Source organism: Pseudomyrmex gracilis, unplaced genomic scaffold (genome assembly GCF_002006095.1).
Source record: "Pseudomyrmex gracilis isolate BER0280 unplaced genomic scaffold, ASM200609v1 scaffold_32, whole genome shotgun sequence".
Classification (NCBI taxonomy): Eukaryota; Metazoa; Arthropoda; class Insecta; order Hymenoptera; family Formicidae; genus Pseudomyrmex; species Pseudomyrmex gracilis.
In genome coordinates this window covers 27,039-54,605 of record NW_018020616.1, presented here as the reverse complement: position 1 = coordinate 54,605, position 27,567 = coordinate 27,039, and the positions used below count along the sequence as shown (strand labels likewise).

General features: G+C 32.9%; 1 protein-coding gene across 8 annotated transcripts in view; it reads right to left on the bottom strand.

Annotated features, from left to right (window-relative positions):
• Window positions 1-27,567, bottom strand: part of LOC109852621 (filamin-A) — a 45,829-nt gene that overhangs the window by 15,799 nt on the left and 2,463 nt on the right. The window contains exons 3-16 of one of the 8 annotated variants that reach the window (XM_020423926.1): window positions 18,317-18,660; window positions 17,925-18,052; window positions 16,893-16,907; window positions 16,094-16,232; window positions 14,520-14,804; window positions 14,014-14,330; window positions 13,168-13,594; window positions 12,815-13,030; window positions 12,291-12,678; window positions 9,724-10,293; window positions 8,308-8,652; window positions 7,516-8,129; window positions 7,110-7,408; window positions 4,075-4,213 (exon numbers count right to left, since the gene is read on the bottom strand). In XM_020423926.1, coding sequence (XP_020279515.1) covers window positions 4,075-4,213; window positions 7,110-7,408; window positions 7,516-8,129; window positions 8,308-8,652; window positions 9,724-10,293; window positions 12,291-12,678; window positions 12,815-13,030; window positions 13,168-13,594; window positions 14,014-14,330; window positions 14,520-14,804; window positions 16,094-16,232; window positions 16,893-16,907; window positions 17,925-18,052; window positions 18,317-18,660 — 4,226 coding nt within the window. Of the gene's footprint in view, window positions 1-199; window positions 299-3,037; window positions 3,146-4,074; window positions 4,214-7,109; window positions 7,409-7,515; window positions 8,130-8,307; window positions 8,653-9,723; window positions 10,294-12,290; window positions 12,679-12,814; window positions 13,031-13,167; window positions 13,595-14,013; window positions 14,331-14,519; window positions 14,805-16,093; window positions 16,233-16,307; window positions 16,382-16,892; window positions 16,908-17,924; window positions 18,053-18,316; window positions 18,661-27,567 lie in introns of those variants that run through there. The other 7 variants (XM_020423927.1, XM_020423928.1, XM_020423929.1 and 4 more) reach the window with 7 other exon arrangements.

The window sequence follows — 27,567 nt, the reverse complement described above, 5'->3', positions numbered from 1 at the left end:
ATATATATAATTAATTTTCTTTGTTTACAAAATCACAATTAGTACATTTAGAGATTTAAGTTATTTATTTATTTATGTATAAGTATAAATAATTGTTATAAGTCAAAATTATTTAAATAGTTTGTTTAAAAAAATATATCATTATTTATTCTAAATAATCCCTTCAATAATTTATCACGATTATACGTATAACACTCACTGAATCTGCGGTCGATATCGCAATCGTCACAGTATCGACGCCATATTCTCGAAGTCTTTTCGAGAGTCGCGAGTTGTTTCTCGCCTTCTTACGTTTGATTATTTGACTTTATGTGAGTTCAACAAATAAAAATTAACGTGATAATCCACAACTATCACAGTTTGATTTCACGAATTTACAAACGCCCAGCTACGTCGGTGGTCGACACGAAACTCGCGCCTCACTGGTATCCAACCAGGAATTTGGGCACAATGCTGCATTTCATGTGCTATAATAGATACTCAACCTCTACTCGCCTACATTACAAAAGAATTAAGAATACAAAGCGCTACGGGATATGATTGTGTTGTACGATTGCAAGTTTATAACTAATGAACCATCGTAAACATTTTGCGTCATGGAAAAGCAATTTTATATTTTTATCGAAATGTTTTTCAAAAAATCTACTATTTATTGCTTAAAAAAATTTTGAGAGAAGTTGTATATATATTTTTAATATAAACATAATTAGTTATGTAATAAAATGAAAGAGAGAAGAGGAATACGAATACATATATGTATATATGTAGATGTAGATGTAGATGTAGATGTATATATATATACATAAAAACACATAATATATATATCATGTATAAAACTTTAAATACACACACACACACACGAGTGTATTTAATTTTTTCAGGATGGTACTCTAAAATTACCAATTACAGGGCCTTAATTCTTAAAAAACTTTTGTATACGAAACTCTACTGTTAATGTCACATATATTATAGACTTTCTTATGCGCAAATTGTTCAAGAATCGAGGATGACGACGTACATCAAAATGTAGAGCCTACATTTCTGATTAAAATGATACTTTATTCGTTAAAAAATATTAATTCGTTCTCGAGATATTCGAGAACGGATATAAACTAGTACTGTTCTGAACCGGTTAAAATAATAAATTTTGGGATAAATCCCAAATATATTACGTTTATAATCAGTTTGGCTATATTAAACTAACATTAAAAAGAAAGATTTATAATTTTCTTAATGTTCTTTGTAAACTTAGGTGTATGCCATTACATATCTTTCAAGGTGTAACATCTGTTTTACAATCTCAGTGGCGATGATGAAATAATGCAATTAATTGATTGCAGTTACAAATAAAGTCGTTGAAAACAATTCAATGAGAACAAGACGTCAACAATTTGCGTATCTGTAAAGCAAATATATAATTCCACAAATATTTCGAAGTTGATTCGGAACGCGGGAAAATAATGACGAGACATTGGCGCCGGTCGACGAGAGCAATGTGTCGCACGAGATCATCGTTGTGTCGCGGCGTGGGGTTTAATTTAAGTCGCAATATTAATTCACTCCCCCATCTCCTCCAACCACCCACTCCGTGTTCCTACTTATAAATTTGGGAAAGCCTGACTCGCACTCGAAATAGTCTAAGAGCTGTCGGCGGAGGATGGACACAGCGATGAAAACGAGTATTGGATTTCAAAATGGATTAAGCTTTAACATAGAAAAAACAATCGATAGTTTAAGGATTTAAATGTTTTTTACGTAGTACACATAATAGAATGATCATCGAGCATGTCACGCAGTTCGAAATATTTATACGTAACAGCGAAGATTTATAACATCGTATGTGTGACGCGATCTGTCGATTATACATAACGCAATGAAAGTTTGGTGACATAAATGATACTATACTAGTTGTCTTTCTGATAAACTTTGACGTTACGTCTATCGATTATAAATGCAACAGTGCAGCAACATTTTACTTTAAAATCATTTTTCAAAATATTGAAATCTCGAATTGAAAATAACGTGTATATCTATATCATTTGATAAATGTGCTAAAAATATAAAGCTGCTATATAAGTATATATATATATATATATATATATATATATATATACATGATACACACATAAATACACACACACACACATATTCTGAATTAGTGACATTTTATTTAAATATCGAATTTATATGTTGTTTGAACAGGCGCTTCGAAGCACCGAAGCAGTCTCCATATGCAAGCGTTTGTATCACTGGTTTTCGCCATCTTATGATTAGTCATCGTATTTCGTTATGCAAAAAAAAATAACTCAAATTCCTAGATATAAGATAAATTAAATATATTTCAACAAAATAAAGACAACAAAAAAATTTGAAAAAAATCAAGTTTTGATATATCATAGATAAAAAGCTATTCGACTATAAATATAATATTAGTCGCCATGCGGAACAACGTCTGACCACACTCGTTTATTTCTATTAACATTAAACGAAAAGACCGATTTGACTTTCCGTCGTTTTGTTCGTACGAAACATACACAAAAAACTTTAAGCGGTCAGGCAATATGTGCATCTTTAGTATAAATAATTATTTACAATAAGTATAAATAATTTGATTAAAAACTTGCTCTTTATAAATAAAAAAAAATCAATAATAAATTTAGAAAAAAAAGTTTTAAATATAACAATTAAAGTCTAAAATAAAAATTAAAGAATAAAAAATGAAAAAATTGAAGATTATATAGGATACAACTAACTGGATATATATAACAACGTCATACGCATTAATAAGAATTTAGTTCGTAGATTTCCACTTGTGGCGGTTGTTACGATGTTTATGCACTTGCGATCGGAGGCACTTCGGACTACTTGATGACGGAAGCACTCACATCCGTTCAGATACATGCATATAGCCGCAGAGAAGTCTATGCACGCGTGAGGTGGGGAGGAATATATTGTCGGTGGAAGAAAGATGCAGTAAGGGTTGTGTGGATATGAGAAAGATGTATGCGTCCGTGTATGTATGTGTTGCAAACGTTACTTGGAGCGGAATACGTGTTGCAACGTGACGGGACCCACGTGGTGGACTGAGAATTTGTGTGATAACAAGCCGGCGGATGTGGTCCCGATGAGCCTTCGCAGTGGACTGTTTCGCTGAAGACTACGCGACAATATCCTGCATACTACGTGTTGCCTCTATAGTTAGATACACCTCGCGCCCCACCCACCCGAATCTTCTCGTCGACGAGAGCACCGGGTATCCGTATCGGCATCGAGATGATTACGAGAGAAGAAACGTGCACGTGCCGCTGTTCACGGACCGTCTCTCACTCATGGGATTCTCCAAAAAGAGTCGAAAAACTCTAATGAGACGAAACACTTATCAATATCGCGTTGCGTTCCTAATTATATGCCGTGAAACTCCGATTTATCGCTGATCACGCTAAGTGCTTGTTTTAAAAATTGTTTATTCCTTTTTAAGTATTTCAGAAAATTTGATTAACTTGGATATTTTAATATAATATAAATAAACTCTATTATGAATTTGTAATATAATGTGTAGTCATCTAACACCTCGCGACTGATAAAATAATATATATTGTATGTTGAATATGTAAATCATCAGTAAATTAGGGTTACGTTTAGAGAAAGATTGTAGTGTTAAACACGTAATAGCGTGTTAATCATTAGCGCATAGATGGATTCATTAGCGTTTTATAGTTTCTAGTGTTATGTAATTACTCTGTATTTCACTGTGACTGACACATTTGTCGAAACGCTCTTTCTGATATAAATGTTTTGAAAAACTCGAGCTTTTCTTAAAGATTATTCTATGTGATTTCACTATACACACATATATTAATGAAAATTTATTTTTACCGTTCACTATATTGTGATCGTGAAACGAGAGATTATAAAATCGCATTCTGTAAAATTTATAAATTTCTTTTTACCTTATGAGAGAACATAAATTGTAATAATTCACGTTGTTTTTCAGTTCCAATTTTATAAATATAAAAAAGAGACATAGGATGATAGTGTGTACACAATCTGTAAAATGCAGAAAACATTACTTACCGTGAAGGTGTAAAATCCATCAGGCACCGGTTGACCGCCAAATTTGATATTCAGAGTATAATCTCCTGCATCAGCGACAGTATAATATATGTTGACCGTGCCATCGCCGTTGTCTTCTATGTCAATGTCAACGACTTCACTGAAATCATAGACCGAAACGTATTATTCATAGATTAAAATATATGAAGGAAATTCATTCAAGAGATGTTAGAGTAAGCTTCAAGACAAGCTTTGCAATTCTATTCAAAATTGTGAATATTTTGATCAGTCACGTTTCTTTTTATCTCTAATTATTTAAACATTTTCTCATCTACATAAGTAATATATAACAGAAATTACATAAATAACAGATAAAATATTGTATATCTTTAGAGGAAGCAAAAAACAAGTAAAATATTCTATACATGTATAAAATCTTTATATATACCATATAAATGTATAATTTTTTTTGAGGTTTTTCTTTGTACACACACACACACACACACTAATCCATGTAAGAAAGAAAAGGAGGATGGTTTACAAAAGAAAGTTAGAAAACTAAAAAAATTATTTATTTCTTTAAGATAAACATAATTTTCTTTATTATTTAAATAACATACGAATAAAAAACAGAAACAATAAGAAACTCTCTGATGACACAAATCTTGATGACCTCAACGGCTCTATTTTTATACTGAATGCTCAATTCTCATATAATACAATCTTAACACATACAAAACGTACGTTTATTATAAAAAAAGAAACACTAAGGTAACTTGACATTTTGTCATCTAGTAAGATAAAAAATATTTGGTTTGTTTTAAAATATTTTTTCAAAAAGAAACAGTCGCACACTGCCAACTCGAACAACGTAGGATATCACAATGAATTATGAGGTAACAGCTGCACACTTTGTCAGAATTCAGAATGCATTTACAGTCGATTCAATTAGATTTGAGATTAACTTTCTCAAGTAATAAACGTGCTAATGCGTGAATGCATAAATAGAAATAGGAACGTAATAACTTTAGAAGAGATTCCGAAATAATAGCGAAAGAGATAATCCTGATTACAAATACATATACGATATTATATTTTCGTATGTTACCACCTTCCTGTTGAAAATCAAACTTAACAAGAAACAAATTCGAACGCGGTTGTTTTTGCTGTTATATTTTTAATCAATCTCGACAGCGAAGAACGTCAAATTAAGGAAACACAAAAAGAGCAGGTTTCACAACATATATATGCTTTATACAAGTTGATTTATTTTTTTAAACTTCTGCCGTTTAGTTGTATAATACATATGCACAGTTTTGTAAATTTTTTCCCATGCTTATAAATTAATATTTTACACAATATATGTATTTGCATTTATCGAAAACCTTGTTATATCTGTATCAATTTAATTTTTAGTAGGTACTTAATAGTAGTTCATGAAGTTAAATTTGCTTCAGATTTGGTTTTTGACTTTGTCGCTAAAAAAAATAAATTGACAAACAAATGGTTGGTACAAATGATAGACTCTGCTGTGGAATTTCAATATAGCTCCGTTAAAAAAAAAAGTACAAATGTTTTACGACCTATGACGTTGGTTTATAGTTGATAACTGGTAATGTATAGTTGATTTGGCATATTTAATTTACTATTACCATAAAATTACTATTAATATTAAATAATAGCATATTAAAAGCAACTACTAAACTACATCGCGTACAATAATATTGTATTATTAATATTATTATTATAAATAAACTTTGTATTTTGAAAAATCCGTGACCTATTGACAGCTATTGCTAGGAAACAACTTGTATAAAGCATATATATGTTATGAAACTTATTCTTTTTGTATTTCCTCGATTTGACGTTCTTCGCTGTCGACGTCGGGATTGATTAAAAATACATTTTGCTTTTGGATTAAATCAACTGGATATTTAATTTCAATGTTGCAGTGTTACAGAATAATCGACAATAGATGCATACAATTGCATATGACTTTGTCAGGGATTCACAAACAAATCACGAACGTGTTTTGTACTCACATACATGACGTTCATGATGGCAACGTGCCAATGCTCATTTCTCCCGGATTTGTTACACAATTTATCGTCGAGTTATTAACATCTTTACATTTTAGAGATACCAATCCGTGTATACACACACACACACACACACAAAGAGAGAAAGAAAGAGAGTTATTGGTTGCTGTTGCTTAAACGTGATGTTGTAAAGCTTAAAATTATTTAATTGGTTGTTTATTACAAACAACTTAATTGCAAATTATCAAGAAATTGCATCGTGAAAACACACTTGAATCATTTGAATAAGAAAGGTACAATAAATATAGATATAAAAATAAGAATAGAAAAACACATAAAACGATTTAAAAAATATGTATATAATTTATATTATACTCTTATTCAATGCAAAAAAAAAATGTGATATAGCCCACACAGACATAACGTCTATTAGAAGACATCGAATAGACGTCCACATAATTTGACGTCTAATGAATATTTGTATAGAATGTTATTCTCTGTGTAGGAGAAAACAAAGTAAAAGAGATTCTCTTTCAAATCAACCTAGAAATTGAAAATAGATCACGACAGCGCGACGCATTTAAAATAAGACGATATTCTTGTTTGAAATCTCTTTTCCTGATTTAAGATTGAAAAACACACGTATGAGGAATGCGATAAAAATATTAAGTGTCCGTACATATAAATTTTTAATATAAAGTCGGCATTTGAAAATATGAAAATCATGAATTGCAAAACATATATGTGTGTATACGCATAATATCATAAAAATTCCCGAATAAAAAAATCCTTAATAAGGACAAATTCTATATCTGGTTATTATGTATATACATTATCGTGTGTATATACAAGGAGATCATTATCTCAATATTATATAAATTATTTATACTCAGATATTAAATTTGTCCATACATGCAGAACTTTTTTTTCCTAAACTATTGATGAAAAAATATGTTTTTACACTGATTGATATCTTGAAAAATAAATTCAAATTGAGACATCATGCAAACTGCTCACCTTCCAGAAGTAGAGCGAATGCGGCAGGTCACTGCACCGCGGCCTGCATTTTCGGTGTCCACAGTAATACAGTACTCTTCGCCCTGGGCCAAAGTGTGCTGAATCCCTTCTTTGATCTTACATTGGTCCGCCTTGCCGGTGGAAACGCTTTGCACATTTACCGGACTATTTGGCACTTCCTTGCCGCCGTATTTTACGTTGACTTTGTAACGACCGCAATCGTCCGGCAGATAAGTAGCTTTATACTTGCCATCGCCGAGATCTTGTATCTCTACCCTACGCGGCACTTGGTCCGGTCCCTAAAACAAGTCAGATATTATATACTTAATTTTCTTCTGCTACTTTACATCAGAATATAAAAAAGGCAAAATATTAAAAATAGGGAACTTGCGAGAACGTTACTCACCACAACTTGGACCTCGAGGTCGCCATATCCCGCGTTGGAGGTGTCCACAACAAAGTCAGTGGGGAAGGAAGCGGTGCAGACAGGCGATACGCCAGGACCAGACAAAGTTACCTTATTAGGTTCGACAGTGGGCAAGACTTTTATCTTGTACGGACTGTCGTTAATGTCCTCACCGTCATAAGTAACGCCGATATGTACGTTGCTTCCGGCAGGTGGTGGTTGATATGTCACCTCGTACAAGCCGTCACCTTTGCTCTTGATCTGCGGCTTTTGCGCCTGACCCCTGTCAGTCGATAATCTAACATCCAGTTGTGCTGCTTTAGCGCACTTGGACGTATCAACTGTAAATTTGGCAGATATATTTTCGCGCACCATCTCCGATTGCAAACCCGGTCCATAGGCAATCACATTTTTCGCTTCCGAGTCTGATATAACTTCGATCTTAAATGGCGAGCCGGGTATATCTTGTTCGGCAAACTTGATGCCTATCTCGTAGTCACCGGGTTCTGTGGGAACATATTCGACGGTACAGGAACCGTCATAATTGTCCTTGGCTTCCGCTTTAACTTCTCCGTCACCCGTAATCGATAAGCCTAAGCCGCCATTGCCGGCCTCTGAAAGAAATTGCAAAATATAACAAATTAAATTAAGCTCGCATTAAAAATACAATATTAATAAAATATTAATAAAATAAAAACCGTGGATATCAACTGTTCTTACAAAATACTAGAAAAATTATTACAAAAAAAAACAAGATACAAAAGTTATTAAACTAACTGTTGATTTGCAAACCTCTAGTTTCCACAGTAAAACGATTTGTCTTGTTCACGATGCCTTTTTCTAATCCCGGACCATATGCCCGACATTTGCTAGGATCAGAGCCGCGTTGAACGTTTACCGAGAATGGCGAACCTGGGATGGGTACATTGTCGTAAAGAATATCAATAGTGTGACAGCCTTCTTCAAAAGGCGTGTAGCTGATACGGTAAGTACCATCGCCCTGAGGGACGATGAGCTTCTCAGTCTTTCCGCCACTGGGATTGTTTATTGTACACGACATTTTTCCATCATCGGTCTTTGACTTGGTGACGTCTCGTGCATCGACCGTGAACGTTGCTTGCTTGTTCACATATAAACCTGAAAACACACAACGTACTAACTAAATGTCTTTTCCCAACAAATACGCACATCGAATAGTGGCTATATTCTATTTCTTTATTTTGAGCAGTATATGTCATTCTGAAGAAACTTGTCCTCTTAAATTGTATAAAATTGAATATTTTGCTTCGAAAATTAATATCTAATAATGATGCACTTCTTTAACATAACTTTTTATATTATAAAACTTTGACAAACATTATTTGTATCATAATATCAAAATTTTTATAAAATATACAATCACATGCGTTTTTACAATCACTTATTCTATATGTTTACTATTGACGATTTCACAACTAAGGTAATTTTACAATGAAATAAAGAAAGAGAAAAATATATTTCTTCTATCAAAAATATAACATAAAACTTTGTTTAATTGTTTGTTAAACTATGTAACAGTACTAAGCGCACACATCGCGAAATAAAATATAATTGCCAGTTTTGAGTGGTTAAAATAACTGTAGTATTAAAAAATTAAAAAGATAAACATTTGAAAATATCATGTACAGTATTGTAACACTAGACAAATTGGAAATAAAATCATAAATGTAAAAAAAATCTTACATATTAATAGATATAATCGCAAACATTAAAACACATTCTTGATTCATATGTAGTTTTTTCTGCGTATTTCGAAATATTCAAGCATTTAAATGCCTTATATGCAAGTTACAACCATTGGTTGAAATAGCTAAAGCATAGGAGGTACAACAACACACATGACTGTGAGGAAAGTGCAATCGGAAACACATGCATCGCTATATATGTATACATCATACTTTAACGTGTCTCAAACAAATTTTCGCAATGGTTTTCTTACTTATGTGCAAGAAAATTTGTCAAATACTAAATGTACGAATGTCTCGACACATGTATGGGTTTTTTGCAACGAATCAAATAAGTCCAACAATCGACAGATTGATAATAATCGTTTGACATTCGTACAAGATTATGAGACACGTCAAGACAAACTCAGATTATACAGGCAATTTTTCAATTCATTTCCAACTGCAAAATAATCTTCGTGCTGATGCCCGTGTATAACGGTACCGTGTGACTGTATGCCGTTGCCGCTGACTTTGATCTTGGAAAGATCCGCATCCGGGACAACAATGGCTTGAAAGGGCGAGCCCGGTACGTGCTGCTCATTGAAGGTGATGTTGATGCCGTAATCGCCGGCCTCGGTGGGCAAGTACGCGACGGAACACGTACCGTCACCGTTATCTCTGCAATTAATGGCAGCCTCGCAAGGACCCTCGACGGTGACGCCAAGGCCACCCTGGCCGGCGCCGCGTGTATCGATCACGAACTCGGCCGGTTTGTTTACCACACCGTGGGAGAGACCGGGACCGGAAGCCCGTACTTTGCCTGGATCGGAGCCATGGACGCAGGTGAGTCGGTAGGGCTGGTTTGAGATCGGCTCGCCACCAAAACTAATGCCCAGCAGATACTCGCCCAGCTCAGTGGGTGTAAAGTTGACCAGGTAACCCTCGTGAGTCGGCACCACGTGCGCTTTGACGCGATTGCCAGACGGTGCGGTGATCGCCACCTGGAAGTCCGCCGCTCTGCCCGCTTCCTGCGTTATCACGCGGAACTGCTGCAGGCTGTTTACCGGAGCCGCTGCGTGTGCGGGTTCTCGTGATGAGCCGTGATGCGTCTTTCGCTTGTGCTTTCGCGTGACGGGACAACAACCCGTAAGACGAACGGACGTCGCGTCGACTTACTGCTTAAATCACGAACGGTAACCAATACCGCAGTGGAAGGACAGTTTTCAATTTTTCATTGCAATTATTTTTAACTTGTGCTCAACACAAGCAAGTCGATAAAACGTCCGTCGCACCAACTTGGAATACCAGTTAATCGCTTACTATTGAATATACAATATAGTGCAATGAGGCTTGTGAGAAGAAGCTCTTTGTGACGTAAGCTCTCACATAATATGCGTGTAAATTATAGACATATAGCAAATAATAACTTCCAAGTTGTATTATATATAAAAAAAAAAATAATATAAACTAACATTATAAATTGGTCATTAAGAGCCAAACGCTGAATGTTCGTACGCGAAACGAATATATAAATATATATACATATTTATATTATTTCAGTGTAAATTATACAACTGAATTTTCAATTGAAAATTCAATTCTTTAATTCGTAGGATCTCGGATTTGCATTATATATATGAAAAATGCTCGTTTTCTCTCCTATTTAATTTCAAAATATTTGAAAAAAACATCTCGGTCAGGAATCGAATCTGGAATCTCTCGCTTTCCGTGCGATAGATTCCTTCCAGGTTCGACTCCTGGCAGAGATGTTTTTTTCGCAATATTTTAAAATTAGATAAGAAGGGAAAACGGGCATTTCTCATATATGTGATGCAAATCCAGCATTCTATATAAATTAAAGGATTGAATTTTTATTTCAAAATTTTCAGTTGTATAATTTATACTGAAATAATATAAATATAAATAAATATATATGTATATATTTATATATTTGTTTTACACGAACATTCAGCGTTTGGTCAGCTCTTAATGATCAATTAAATATTAGTTTAGAATATTTTAAGAGCCTTATTTCTTGGTTAAAAATTAATTTACTAAGATAGACTAAGATAATTTACTAAGAGAAGAAACAGCTTGGATATACAATCAACAAATATGAATACGTACGTAAAATGAATTTAATTTATAATAAATTTTATATTGTTTATCCCGTAGAAAGACAAATTAATTCCATAAGAATAATTCTCATTATCTATATTGAATAGTATTTTACTCCAACAAAAATTTTGCATTTTTCCAGGTGAACTTTATCGAGCACTAAAACGTCATATTTTTAGACAGAACACGAATCTGTGTACGTGTCATTCACGAGGAATTCGCGAACGGTGCTATAAATAAAAGTATCAGGTCATATTCCAGCAAAATATCTATCCACGGAATAATCTTGGCAGCGCGTATTTTAAAAGTTTAAGCTAGGTATAGACACGCGTCCCCCAGAAGGTTCCTGAGACGATCACGAGAAAAATGAAAATTATTTTCTCAATAATTGGCGGAAACAGCGCGTTTTCTACATGATTTATTTTCATGCTAATGTACTGCCAGTGCATTTGTTCAAGTGAGAGATTCTAACTCAATCATAAAACTGACTGTGTATCCATTACTCCTTCTTTAAATGTATTCAAACAGATTATTAAAAATATTTGTTTTGTGCAAAAGATTTAATTTACATTCATTAAATTAGATTCTTTTAGCAGTTGTCTATATATTTTTTATCAATTGTCCACATCATGGTAATGTGTATTATATGTCTCATTGATTATATAAGATTTTTCTCTACTAATGTAAATTCTTTACTCTATCATGAGTGAAAAAGTAAGTTAAAAAGGAATTTGATCCGAGAAAGCCGATCAAGCCGATCAAGTGTGTTTTAAAGTACATCTTATTATAGAAAATAAATGTAAGTTTTACAAAATTTTAATGTTACAAAACTTTATATATAAATTTTATATATAAACTTCATAGTTATATAACTCGATTTTAATTACGACTCAACAGCGTGTCATAATCAAAAGATTAGTGATAAAATAAGGAAGAAGAGATTATACTCACTTGGTTCCAAGCCGTCCACTTTAACTTTAGACACATCCACGTGAGGTTGAACATTGACCTTAATAGGACATTGAGGAACTTTTAAGCCGCCATAAAGGAGATTAACCATATAGTTTCCTGGCTGAGGTGGCATATAGTCAACGGTGTAAGTGCCGTCTTCGTTATCTGTCAGAGAAATTGGGAGTTCTCGGCCTTCGGGATTCAGCAAACTAACGTCTAAGTTACCAGGACCAGCTTCTCGACAATCGACGTTGAAATGTGTAGGAACGTTTGATTTAACGCCTTTCTCAAGACCAGGACCAAAGGCGGAAACCATAGCAGGATTTAAGGGCGCAACTATTTTAACTCTGTACGGAGATTTTTTTGTGGCCACTCCGCCGTAATTTACCTAAAACAAGAGACTCTCTTGATAATATCACAAAAAAAAACAAATTTTATTTATTTCAAACATTTTATACAATATGCGCGCGCGCGTGTGTATGGAAATAAAAAATTGAAAAAATCATTTAACATTCTGATTGTACCATTACAATATGCTGGGAACTAGATATAGGTGTGTAATGCGTTTGAATAGTTCCGTCTCGCTTGTCATCCAGCTTAAACGGAACTTCTCGTCCAAGAGCGTCCTGAATAGTAACTTCTAAAGCCGCCTGACCAGCTTTTCTCGTATCTATCGTGAAATATGTTGGTTTATCTTTGGCAACACCCTCTGACTGAATTCCTGGCCCATGAACTTCAACCTACAAAACATATTTAATTCATTTCCATTTCACCGGCTAGAAATGTTTCAAAAATGTTTAACAAAATACTATTAATAAGTTATTATCAATAAATATAAATAGTGAAAATTCTGTCAGGGCAACGAAAGTAAATTTACCTTTTCGGGATCGAAATCGACCTTTGATGAGATAGTCGCGATATAAGGCGATTTGGGGATGTCCTCGTTATCGCAGAGGATATGGACCGCGTACTGACCCGGTGCGGTGGGTAGATAAGAAACGTCGGCAGTTCCGTCGCCATTGTCATTGCACTCAATCTTTGCTTTGGATGGACCCTCAATAGAGAAACCAAGGGCGCCGGTCTCACCGTTCGTATCCACTGTGAATTTTGCAGGGTGGCCAACGACACCACCGTACAGGCCTGGTCCGAAAGCCCTGATGTTAGATTCCTTGTAAGGACCAACATTAACTTCAAAAGGCGACTTGGGAATTTCCTTGCCGCCATATGTGATCATCACCACGTGACGTCCTTCTTTTACCGGCGTGTAGTGACATTTGTAAGTTGCAGCGTCCGTTTTGGACATTCTGAAATAATATCGTTTTTGTGTCGATTNNANNAANNANNANNNANTNTNATATATATNNNTATATATNTNTNTATATATATATATATATATATATATATATATCTTATACATCATAAATATGTCATTTAGNTTACGTAGGAATATTATGTATGTGGTACATAACAATGTTAGATGTAAGTCGTAAGAATGTCAATTATGAAACATTGCCATATATCCACAAAAATAATCCAGGATATCATTACCATTTTGCAGATATCTATTTTTGAGAATGATCATAATATAACGTTAAAAAATAAAGCTCGTTTACGCGAGCCTCGTATAATGCGATTTATACATATAACGCGGCATTTCTGTGGAACGCAATACCCGCGTTATATGAGGATTATCTGTATATTTCTTCATACGTAATGAACTTACTGCACCGGTCGATTGACGCCTCCTGGACCAATTACGCGAATGTCGGGCACACCTTCACCTGCGTCTTTAGTCAGAACAATGAAGTCGGCGATGTCCTGGACACGGACACCAGTAGGCAGTAATCCTCGTCCGTACGCTCTGCATCTCTTTGCGTCGGAAATCGGTGCGATATTGACGCCAATGGGGCTTCCGGGTATAGGCTTGCCAGCAAAGAAAATATTGACAGAATGCAGACCGGTCGTCGGCGACACGTACTCACATCTCCAAACGTCTGGCGACGTCTGGCGCACTTTCGCAGGCACTGAATGTTTGTTACCCTGCGGTAAAATTAAATTTATAAACCTGCTTTTTTTTATTAGAGATCGAAATCTTGATTATACAACAACAATATCAGCATTAGCTCTTTTTAGTCTTTTATATACTTACATATATTTTTGTAACATTTTTCATATATTGTACAATAAAAAAGAATACATGACGTAAATGAACAATATCATAGCTCTTACTTGCGGATCCAAGATGATAACTTCCGGTACACCGCGGCCTGCATCTTTTGTAAAGATATCAAAGAAGGTAGGTCTATTCACCACAACTCCTTCCGATTGCAAACCTGGCCCGCTTGCGGTAACTTTGCTCGCATCACCAGCATGTCCTTCAACATTAACGATGTATGGGCTTTTTGGTATCTCTCTGCCGGCGAAGAGCACTTTTATTTTGTGCGGACCTTCCATCTTTGGAGTGTACGACACAGAATATGTAAGGTTTCTGTCCTTGTTGAATCTAACATCGACCTTGAAACGGACAGCAAGGATGTATCATCGCAAATACGATATATAAGTAATCGTTCAACTTTCATTATATTATATGTACGGAGATAATATGTAATTATCACGCGTTACATAGCAATTGCATTACACTTGTTCACATCCTGTGACATAATCCCGATTGCGATAAACATATCTCGGCTTCCGACGTTGTGTCCGACAATAGGCGCCGTTAGCAACGTATCCGCTTACTATTACACCGGCACACATAGACTGTTTTAACTTTAGTAAATACAGTGGAACTTCGTTTATACAAACCGATCGGGAGACAAAATAGTTTGGATAATCGAGGCCAACTTCTATTATACGAACCGATAATTCGTATAATAGAGGTTGGAGCCTCAAGTCGTTTGGATAAAAGAGGTTCAAATAAACGAGGTTCTAGTGTACATATAAAATTCAGACAATCTATTTTTAATTTCGATAAAGTTTGAATATTATTTTTCTGATAATTAAAAAAACTTGGAAACTAAAATATAATACTGATAGTCATAGTGGCATTTCCAGGTACTATTTTTTATCTTCATGAGAAAAAATTGTTGTGTTATATACACCGCATTTGTTACGCTGCTCCAGATCTACATTAATGAAGATACACTGAACAATTTTTTCCAAAGTTTATCTCAATATCAATTTTGCTCGATCTTGCAACTCTGCCTCAAACTGCAAACGTTTTTTTAGCACCTTCTATCCGCGAACTAAGGTCGTTTATGTCCCAACTGTATTTTTATCTATGTTAAAGATAGAAAAATTCTAAAAAAATTTACATAGTATCTTTTAAATCTTCAACTTTACAGATCAATCAAAACATTTTAAAAAACACTTATTAATTTTTAAATAATTTTTTAATATAAAAGAAGTAACTCGAGTGAAATGTAATGTTTCGTTTAAAAAATCGCAACTTTGCAAGAAATTGACGAATTGAAAAAAAGTACTTAAATTAAAGATGAAAGTTACAGCTTTCATAAAAAAATTATGCTGTTGCATTTTATTAAATATAAACGCTTATTTTTCAACATGAAAAACGCGTTTTTTACATTTGTGAATACTAGAAATGTGGCCGTTACGTTCTTCTCCTATACAACTTTTTTTAAAGCAAGGTCAGACTCCTCTCCGTTCTCTCGTCTGTAAGTGATAAACGCAAGTAGATTTTGCGCGGACACAAATGATCCTGGTTTGCAGTATGAGGATTAATGATTAAATCAAATTATATTTAACCAATATTAACATCTAAGAGGCAAAAATTCAATTCTTACCGGTAGCTTGTTTCCTTTAGGACCGTCAATAATGACGTCGACGTTACCCTTGCCGGCAGAAAAGGTTTCCACAGTGAAGTTAGCTGGCGCATCTACAATCGGACCGGTTGGTTCTATACCGGGACCGTAAGCGCGTACTCTACATAAGAAAATATAATAAGAAAAGATAACTTGCAAGCTACTAGCCAACAGCCGTTGGAACGTTGTTACATACAATAAGTTAAGAAAAATCCATTTGCCAGACGGTTACAAGCGGTTGCTTTGCGCTACACAGTGACTGCGCGATTCTCTTATCTAAACAAATTTGCAAGCGCGATATATGTTCTACACACTTGCGGCTACATACTATTCATAGTTAATTCACTTTAGTTTCTCGCATATTTATACGCAGACTCAAACAAACACACACACACACACACACACACACACACACACACACACACGCACGTACGCAAAAAATTCATATTTTCGAAAATATCTGTTTATCCGTAAAACTCAGAAAAGTTAAAATAATTATCAGTGCTAACCAGATCAACAAACACTCTTATTTTCTTTTTAAATTTGCATCTAAAACTCTCTTTCTTTTTCGTGAATTTGCCAGTTACGCATGACTAGATTATTTAATCTATAAGGTGTTTTTGATATACCTATACACAAAAGAGTAATTAAAAGTGTATTGTTGCAAATTGGGTTAAGAGGTGAATTTTAAATGAGCAAAACACGATCAAGACGGCGGACATTAATTGCGCAAAATTCGTTATACATATATGTCAAACTAGATGATTATTGCGCGACTTACCGCGGCGGCGGGATGCTGCGAGAAATGAAATAAAGTGATTAATTAAAGTACCATATAAGAAATCTAAACGCGCGCACTTTGTTTCTCGCATTGTCTAAACTAATGTAGATGAAGAACAATTGATAATTATCCGAAAAGAGAAACGACAATTTATCAGGTTGAAATATATTTATTTTTCAATATAGGGGAGAAACAGGATCACGGCGCTAGATCCGATTTGCTTCAAATTGTGCACATTAGTTAAGAAACCATAAACACAATGTCATGCTCAAGTAGCAAAGTGCACCTCTCAAGCATTTGCGAGAAAATCGACTCTACACTTACTATGCATATTTCTATTTAAAAATTATTATTATATATTATTTATCGTTACATTCACACATAGGAACATATTTTTTGTTATTTTAATAGTTGATATAAAGTGAACTATAAATACATGTTTATATCATTACTCTATAAAAAAAATAAGATACTCTATAAAGTTTAGAATGGATTTTGTCGCAAATACTTGAGAGGTGCACTTGAGCATGGAACTGCGTTCGTAGTCTATTATCAACTTGCAAAATTTGAAGCAAATCGGTGACTCTCCCTTTGTGAAAGCGTTTATTTTGAAGAGTCATAAAAACACTACGTGCGATAATGAGCTAGTGTTTAATATTAGTTCTTCTGAAAGATGAAACTTGTCAACAATAACAGTAATGCAATATTACTATCGTTATCTATGCGTCGGTTCGGATACTTATCAATTCTCTTCTTGTATATAATAAATCTCGATACAGAAAAACAATAATGAACTTTATTACATATTCTATATATTTCATAGTCGAGATTATATAGCAAAAAATGCAATAGCACTTAAATAACAAAACAAAAATGACAAAGATATTTTTTGAGCTTGTAAAAGGCTGGAGCCCAGATTACATTCATTACCCAAAAATGCAATCATTGATTTACTTTTATTTAGTTTTCTTAAAGCAATCAGACGAAACGTTTCTTTCGCAATAACGAATCGTAAATCTCAAATATGCTTACCTGTTCGGATTTGTGCGTAAGCGCAGAGGCGCACCTGGTTTTAACTTCGCATTGGGATATTGCGACAGATATGTCATCATTGACATCTCGTCCACGTTCGGGTTTACCATCTCTTCAGGTTTAATGAGCTGCAATAATAGTGATGTAATTTACAAAGCGCTTCTTAAAGAGAGAAAGAGAGAAAGAGAGAGAGACAGACAGAGAGAAAGAGAATTGATTTTTACTTATCTTATGTTACTGAACTCTATAGTTTACTATTAAAAACGTATTAAAATGTGTTAAAAAAAAAGAAAAATTCAACAAACAAGTATTATAAATCAAGCATATAAATAAGTAACAAAGTCATAGTCGGCAAAGTATTTTTTATCGACTATATTAATACTGCAGCGAACCTGAGGAATATTGAGCCAATCATCAGCGAGGCCCATAGCCTCTGATGCGTTTTGAATTGCATCGTTAGGGTTCCAATCTTGCCAGTCCGGACAAAGACCAGGTGCTACAGCATCAACGAGCGCGCCAACAGCACGACCGTCGTTCCAATCAGACGTGAAGTTTGTGATCGGTATATCTGGTACTTTCGACTGGATCCAGTGCATTAGTCTTTGTTTTGGAGTCGCTCCCTTGTCCTCACCGTCATCACCATCCCACATGGGCATTGAAATCGAATAGTGCAGAATTAGGGTCCATATTAGGCCAAGTATCAATTTCAGTTTACAGTCTACGATGTCCGAAGAATCTGAAAGTAATGAAAAAAGAGATTACTGAAAAAAAAGATTAATTTTTTTGTGTCAGTGCAAATTTGAGAATTAATTTCCTTTCTTCTGCAAACAGAGATTTTATTTAAGTTATTTTTCCTGTTAGCTGAAGTTTCATGTGTTATTTTATAATCACCGCTCAATTATCCAAGTAAGAGTAAGTAAACGTTATTTAAAGAAAAAATTTTCCGCTACTTGTTCTGTAGAATCGCGTATTCTTTCATAATATGTCACGAAGACACGCTAGCTAACGAAAGATATTTGCGCAACAAAAGTGCTAATAGATATCCTCGACGTAGTGAATCATATGTTGAGCGATTGCCAAATGATCGTAAATACCCGCAAAATGCACACACATTTACCTATATCAAAGCTTTATATTTTGCTCGGATATATTGTAAACTTTTTGTTATAGTAAAAAGTTGTAACCTGTGTATAAATGAAATTCGTAGATTCTGCGGGTATTTACGATCATTTGGTAATCGTTCAACATATGATTCACTACGTCGAGGATATCTATTAGCGCGCGCGCGCACACATACACACGTGTGTGTGTAAAAGTCAATTTGTATAACTGTAAAATACACTGCTTTAACATAGAAAAAGTTTTTTCATTAATCTTGAGTACATTTCTAGTATAAAAGACTGTGATATGTGTAAATCTACAGTGATATAAACTACGCAAAAGAAAAGTATTATGCAATAATAAGTTTTTGTTTTTCAATATCTGCATAAGATATATAGTAGACTTTTTTAAAAGAATTTATCGATTATGACAAAAAATATGTTGGCTGTTAATTATAAGATTAATATAAATTTAAAAATAATTATAAACATTCTCTTTCTTCTCTCTTTCTCTCTCCCTCTCTCTCTCTCTCTCTCTCTCTCTTTAAGTGTGTGTGTGTGTGTGTACATGTGCAAGTTTTATACATATCGATATAATCTAACATAATTTAGGAAAGAATATTTTCTATGCAAGAAGAGCAGAAGTTTCTTAAAACTGTAATAGTTAGAAGAAAGATCTCTTCAAAGCCATTTCTTTTTTAATTCACATATAAAGTTTGTAAAGATCGTGATTGTCGTAAATTTTCTCAAGAATAATACTGAAGAGATGCACTCATGCGAATTTAGTTGAATCTGAATCGCCTCAGCTATTTTTGAATGGCATTCGACATTGTCCGTCGTCGATGAGGTGCATTTATTCGTATGTGACGAATCGTCACCGGTAGTAGTGACGATTCATCTCAACTATTTTCAGCAATTACCGAGAGCTAACCAAGTGATGTCAGCAAAAACGTTAATGCCGTGTCACGCGAATCAGCTAAGCGCCAGCTAATTTACCCCATAATCCCGCACGTCTATGAGATTCTCTATCATTCGTATTATTTTTCAAATCTCTTTTTATTAAGTCTGTTTAACTCTCTTTTTGAGGAAAAAAACAATAAATACATAGAGAAAGAGAGAGAGAGATAAATAAATTATCATATTTTAAATTTTAGCTATTGAAAAGTAACATATATATTAAATTATTCATATATTTTATTAATATAATTCTCTTTTTTTATATATATCTTAATAATTTGCATCACAATGCAATTACATACTTTCATATTTTGTAACGTTATCCGCACGACGCATATAATACCCGTAAAAAACAAGTTATAGAAGAATATAAGAGATGCTACTCTTTTGTTTGAACATACTCGAAATAGATACTCATTGTTGAGTCTTCTCTTCAAGACGCAATTCACTTAACCACGAGAAAGAGATGTAGCAAGTGGAAGAACAAGCTATAGAGAGTCTCAATGTACAGAGCAACCAATATGATGCTACATACAAAATGAGTAAGTAATTTAATAAGAAAAGTGCATTATATAAATTTTAAGTGAAAGTATTTGATTTACATAATTAAAAATTGCAAACTTCTGTTATTTACAATTTTGTAAGTCTTAATTAGATGTGTGTGTGCATGTTTTGTCATAACCGTCTGATACTGTCTGGAATGAAAAAATTGCATTAGTGGTGTTAAAATTGCATGCTAGATTTAAAATCGTCGACAGAAAATTGGCATTTGACCTCAACGATTTAACGCAAGTGTTGATGATATCCATGTGTGCAAATAAAGGCAACTGCTGAATCTTTACTAAGAAAAAACGCAGCTGTAAATCGAATTTTAGTTGGATGACATAACCAGACAGATATTTATTTTCTTTTTAACGTAAGAGAAAATAAGGCCGAAGCGATTATACAATACTTTTATACACAGTCATATAAGTTTAGTTTGCAAACTTCTCTTCGTCTACATTCATATTTTATTCCGTATTCATATGTTTCAAGGTTAAGATTGTCACAGTTAAATAAGGAATTATTTTCCATCTGTACAACTTTTTATAATTTTCTTTGTACAAGCATTGATCAATCATGAAGCATGTGACCAGTTTAACTAAGATTTCAAATTTTACAATTTGCGGAACAGCAATAAAAATTTATTTTACTGCCTAGTTAAAATTTGTTTTAACTAGGTTGTTGAATCGTAAGCTTCAACAATAAATTTGCAGAGAGGTAACCGCAATATCACACTCTGTCATGTGTGTGTGTGCGTATCATTGCAAAGCTGACTTTAGAATCTTCCTTTTGAAAAGTCGAAGATTACGTTTTACTGAATGATTTTACTGTAATAAATATGTGCAATGTTACAAACAATTTGATAAACATAATGGTTTCAAGACTCTTCATTCTACGTATAGAATTAAATGTGCTTACTCGGATGAGTACATACACACTTGTTCGTGCGTGACGTTTTCTCAACACTTACTCGACACGTATCGCGACGAGTTTAGACGATGACGTCATTGACCAACGGGAGATTACCTCATTGGCGCAGAGACTATCAGGTTGGATCACCTTCAAGGTGATCTTTTTCTTTCCAATTATTTAGATATAAACCACGTGTTTCATCTTCGAGCTTTTGAATAAATACTTTTCATAAGTACTTTTTCAATATAAAACCATTTTTATGCGTGTATGGAAGTATTATTTATTTATATTAATTATGTTATATACACATTATAATCAATTATATTACATATTTATAAATTTGGGTTATGTTATGCTTCTGATATTTTTGAAATGCAACAATTGTTTAACAAAAATATACAGTTGTGTGTATTATAATTATATTATATCAAGTGTATCAAGATACATCTGATGTCAAAATATATTTTGATGTTTGATATCAAGATATTTCTGACATGTGAAGTATTTTTTGCAAGTATGTAAAAATGTGTTAGATAAATATATATAGATATATGTTTCGGCAATTGTTGGAAATCGGATTAACGAATTTCTAGTTTACGTGAGCATTAGTTCTATCGTTAACATTTAGCATTAGCTTTAGGGTGAATGAGTCGAGTATGAGTCGTGATGTTGATTTAAACGTGACGACGGCAGACCGCAAAGTGGTAATGTCAAGGTTGAGACCGAAACGTTAATTGCTTTCAATATACACGCCACAAAATGCACACAGAAACATTGTAATACAAATATAAATTAGTACTAATTATACAAATAATATTGTTTCTTTTGTCAAAGTATGTCACATTCAAAATGCACGTTTTTTAACACCTTTGTCATGAAGAATATAGTTTTGACATGTGAAGATTATTCCGTGACTCTTTTTGTAATATAGCATAAAATTAATAAAATAAAACAAACACCTTATAATTTAACACTGCCCATTATTTTATATAAATTTGCAACTTCTTTACATTTCAAATATTTATAATTTTACTTGGCATAATTGTGAAACTTTTAGAATTATTTCGTTGAATATTTTACACATCGATTTTGTTAAAAATAAACAAAAATAAAACTCAATATACAAGTTGTCTAAAGAAGTACACTCTTAGCACAAGACGCATATTTATACGTAGTTCTCTGTGAAAGTTTTACAAGATTCTTTTAGCGCGATTCTACACGCAAGATTAATTTTTTACATAAAAAGTCGATATTTATATGAAATCATATATTATCATATATTATCATTAATGCTCTCTCCAAAGGTAACTCGTGAAATAGGAAACAAAATTGTAGAAACGTCATTTTGGAGACAAATATTTCAGCGAAGACAAAGGAGGGAGAAAAAAGACAAGAATCGGTCACGTAATAAATGCGAGAAAGACGTCCGTGGTAGTACTAAAGCGAGTCTGACCTTCACCCGATTTACATGGACCGTCTACTTTCCCTCTTTTTGCTTTTTGATGGGCCTCGCGGGACACGTCCTTAGAAACCGAGTATCCCTCACGTAATAACGCCAGCGTGGCTTCTGTTGATATCCGATAACCAAGCGGCTCTAATATGGCAATCTTGCAATTACGTCTTTGAGATTGCACGTCGGCGCATCAGATGCATTAGTCCTCTAATTTGCAATACGAGTTTTTTGCAAAATTCTCCGAGCAAAAGTTTTCAAACAAAAACTTTTGGCCTAAATATATCCAAGTTGTTTTAAATAATTATAGATTTCTTTTTCTTTCTTTGTCCTTCTATTTTTATATTAGCGTAAGTGATTACATTTATTGCTATTTAGTATCATAGGCAAAACTAAAACAATTTTACATCTTTAGCTATGTTTTAGTTTTGCTTATAATACTTACTTTACAATAATAAATTAAGTATCAGAAGTGATAAATAAAGTGAAAATGTATAACATTTTTTAATAAATATTTCTCAAGACGTTACTGCACAGTTGTGCTCATCAGTATGTTTTACTTTTGCGATATGTGACAGTTGCAAGTTAGAGAATATAGTGACATCATCGATGATATATTCAATTGCGTCATTACCAGTCGAGTATATGTATATCTCGCTCAAGGATGCAACAAATTGTAATATCCTCCGTCGAGTAAATAATTAGCATTATTTCTGTGTGTGCAAATATAAGCTCTAAAAATATTTGTTGTTTTATGAGTAGCGATTTATTTATCTCACAAGTCATTATTTTATTCATAAAATAAAGTTGTCATATAACGGAATATTAACCCTCAAACTGCAAACGTTTTTTTTGGCACTTTCTATCCGTAAACCAGGATCGTTCTACCCTACTGTATTTTTTTCTATGTTAAAGTTATCGAAAAATTTTGAAAAAATTTACGTAGTATCTTTAAATCTTATGTTACTTTACAGATCAATCAAAACATTTTGGAAAAAATGTATTAGTTTAAATAATTTTTTAATATAAAAGAAGTAACTCGAGTGAAATATAGTGTTTCGTTTAAAAAATCGTAACTTTGCAAGAAATTGACCGAATTGAAAAGAGTAATTAAATTAAAGATGAAGATTACAGCTGTCAGAAAAAAATTATGCTATTACATTTTATTAAATTTAAACGCTTAATTTTTTAACATAAAAAACCCAGTTTTTACAGTTATGAATGCTGGCGTTTTTGTAGTAAAAACTAAGTCTTTTTTATTTTAAACATTTTTATTTAACTTATTCTTTCGGTCGAAGCATCCGAGTTAGCTCGTCGGAAGAGCGCTGTTCTTGAAATTATTATAAAAAGCAAATTTTTTAATGAAAAATGTCATGACTACACTTTAAATTGAACAAAATTATGTAAGAATCAGATAAAAAACAAAAACAATTTTTATTTATTTGTACAAAAAGTATACGTAGTTCACAAACCAAGGTCGTTTGTGTCCGCTCGAAATTTCGTCTTGTCACTGTGGCTGTATCGAAGTTGTATCGGAGATCTGAAATTTGGCCGTCACGTTCCCCTCATATATAACTTTTTTTTATATAAGACGAGGTCCTCTCTCTTCCCTCATCTATAAGTTAAATAAACGCAAGTAGATTTTGCGCGGACACGAATGACCCTTTGTTTGCGGAGTAATAAACAACATTGGCTTCCTGCATGTAATCTTACTAACAAGTAATATTTATCATGTTTAAAATATTACTAACAAGTAATATTTTAAACATGATAAATTATACGTAATATGATTAATGACAAATGTAATATATAATTTTATTAAAAGATCTTTGTAAATGTCCTATCAATTTTCGAAACTTAATATAATTTTCTTCCTCGTTTAATATTGTAAATGTGTGTGCGTAAAAGAAAGAGAGACCAAGAGAGAGAGAGAGAGAGAGAGAGAGAGAGAGAGAGAGAGAGAACAAATATATATTTAACTAAAATGAAATATTATTCTGATCTTGACATGTTGCATGTGTTTAGTATCTTTTTTATTAAATGCTCTTCTATTTCTTTTTATTTTTACTGATGTAATAACAGTTTGTTCACCTGCAAAGAGCACGTGAACGGTATTTTCCCATCACTACCTTTAGTTTCCCGGGTATTTGGGCGAGCGTCATCGATCCACAACCTTGCTCTACGAGTGTTTTCATTTCGTCAGTGCATCCGTGCTCTAAAACGACTCTGATCCGCGAAGTCTTTCTTATCTTTTAAGTTCTGTGTCTATGATGATAAACAATATTTTGCAACAAATACAAGTTTATTATTCATAATCGTCAAGTTTTTTTAAATTTTTATACAGAAATGAAATATCTAGGTATATTCACCTAACGCAAGAAAACTAAAAAATATATTTTTTAAATTTTTTTAATGAAATCTCACTCCACAAACAAGTAGATATTTACTCAAAATAATAGTTAAAATATTGCTACTCGTGATTAGTGAAAACTAATTTCATTTTTCATAAAAGTGACTGACGTAAAGTAAATGTGTCGTTCGCCTCGAGTAAATAATTATTATTGTAAAAACAAATATATTTATTTTTATAACTTATAGTTTGGAGTAGTTTGGGTATTTCAGATTAGTCTAATACTAACTCGTAGAAAAAAACCGTAGTGAGAAATTACTTTGAATTGATTCGAACCTAGAACTTTTGCCTGCTACGCCGATGTTCTGATTTTGCTACTAAGATTCTTCATGATGGTAAGACCACCAATAGCATATATTCATTCTTTACGCGAATGAAAATATTCACTCTACGGTACACAAGGTACACATATTTATTCCACACAATGTGTATTTATTTTAGAAACAAAAAGTGAAAGAATTCACTCTATATGATTGAAAAATCATTCTAACTCGAATAAATCGAATGAATGAATAAATAAATCGTTCATTCAATTTTGTGAGTGCTTTTTCATTTTAAGAAATGTAGAAGGTAAGGTTTTAAAGATTTTATTCATTCTTTACATATTATTAATAATTATGTCTTCATTTTGCCAATAAATGTTTATCGAATCTTAATTTGCAATTGTTGCAATATGTGTATCACAAATTCTTTTTTGACACATTATCAGTCAAATCCTCATTGATCTTTACGTAAGCGGAACGCGCGATTAATTATTTGCTGACATCTGTTCTCACATTTTGTCAACTAATCTTCACTTCATCATTTTTGGTTACATTTTTCACACAGCATGCAAATAAACGTGCATTGCGATTATTATACTAATTTGAATTTCGATAAGTGAAATCGTAAATTTATACAAATTCTGTTATTTTATGAAATAACATTCTGTTTTTAAGAAACAAGCGTCGTAATGAGTTTACAAAAGAATAATAAAATCGTCACTCCCTACGTATAATCCCGTAACTCCAAAACGCAAATTTTAGAGGAGAGCAGTTTAAAAGTATAAAGCTTCATATGTTTCCCTATAGTTAGGGATCTTTCGGTTTCAAATTTGTACCTTATTTATGAATATTTTTTTTAAATATTTGGTAACCATAAAGAACATGACTTTCTAAGTGTCATTATGCAATAAACTGAAAATCCCATATGTGACACACTTATGTAATTATACGTAGGGAGTGACGAAATATTCTCTCGTAATTTTTAAAATTAGATAAATTATTTCATCTAGTTAACAACACATATAGAGTTTGTGAGATCTAATCAAGATTATACATAATACACTCTATATAAATTTTAGTTTGTCTCATTGTCAATAGTTTTTAAACATGACATTTTTTTCTTTTCTTTATGTTTATTTATAAGTATATTAAGAAAGTATAGTGATCAATGATATATGAATATAATACATATAATACAAATAATTATATTACATTGTTTTACTTCAAGGTTCAAATAAAACAAAAATTATTTTTAATTGTACAAAATTGCGTAACTATTTATCGATTTACAAATTTATACGTACGTATGTGTGTATATATAAAATCTAAGAAAATTTGTAAATTTTAGTTCAAATCTAGTTTATAGTCTTATTACAAAATCTATATACGGCGCAGACTCGTGTTTCGCAGCAATTGTATTACCACGTGGTGTAACGTATCGAAAAAAGTAAAAAGATCAAGGAAAAACGAAAAAGAAAATAATAAAATAATAAAATTGTACATATTGGAAAGTAATCGTTTGAGTAACATAAACAGTTGTTTATCAAATATTATAAAATTAAAAGAGATATATCTCTGATACTAATACAATTTATGTATACAAATAGTCACATTTTTGTACAAAATACTACAATTGTCTAAAAATATTTAAACATTGTAGATAATAGTAATAAATTTTATTTCTAGCTTATTACAATTTTGTGTAACTTTCTATTTGAAAGATATAATAAGTTGAATATTTGCATTGAAGTTCTAGACAGATAACGTAAATATAAGAAACAACAATTTTCGGAAGTCTTTTTTAGTCTAAATAATATACTTTTATGTAAAATTAAGTATTGAGATCGATATGAGCCGGAGATATACTACCATGATCAAAAAATAACCGGAATTTTTAATTTAAACCTCGCGGGCTTATCGGTTTAGAATTCTGTTGTTTGTGTCACGTTGGCAGCACTGTTACGGACACCCATGCCAAGCTTCTGCTTATCAGCTGTTCATTTACCTT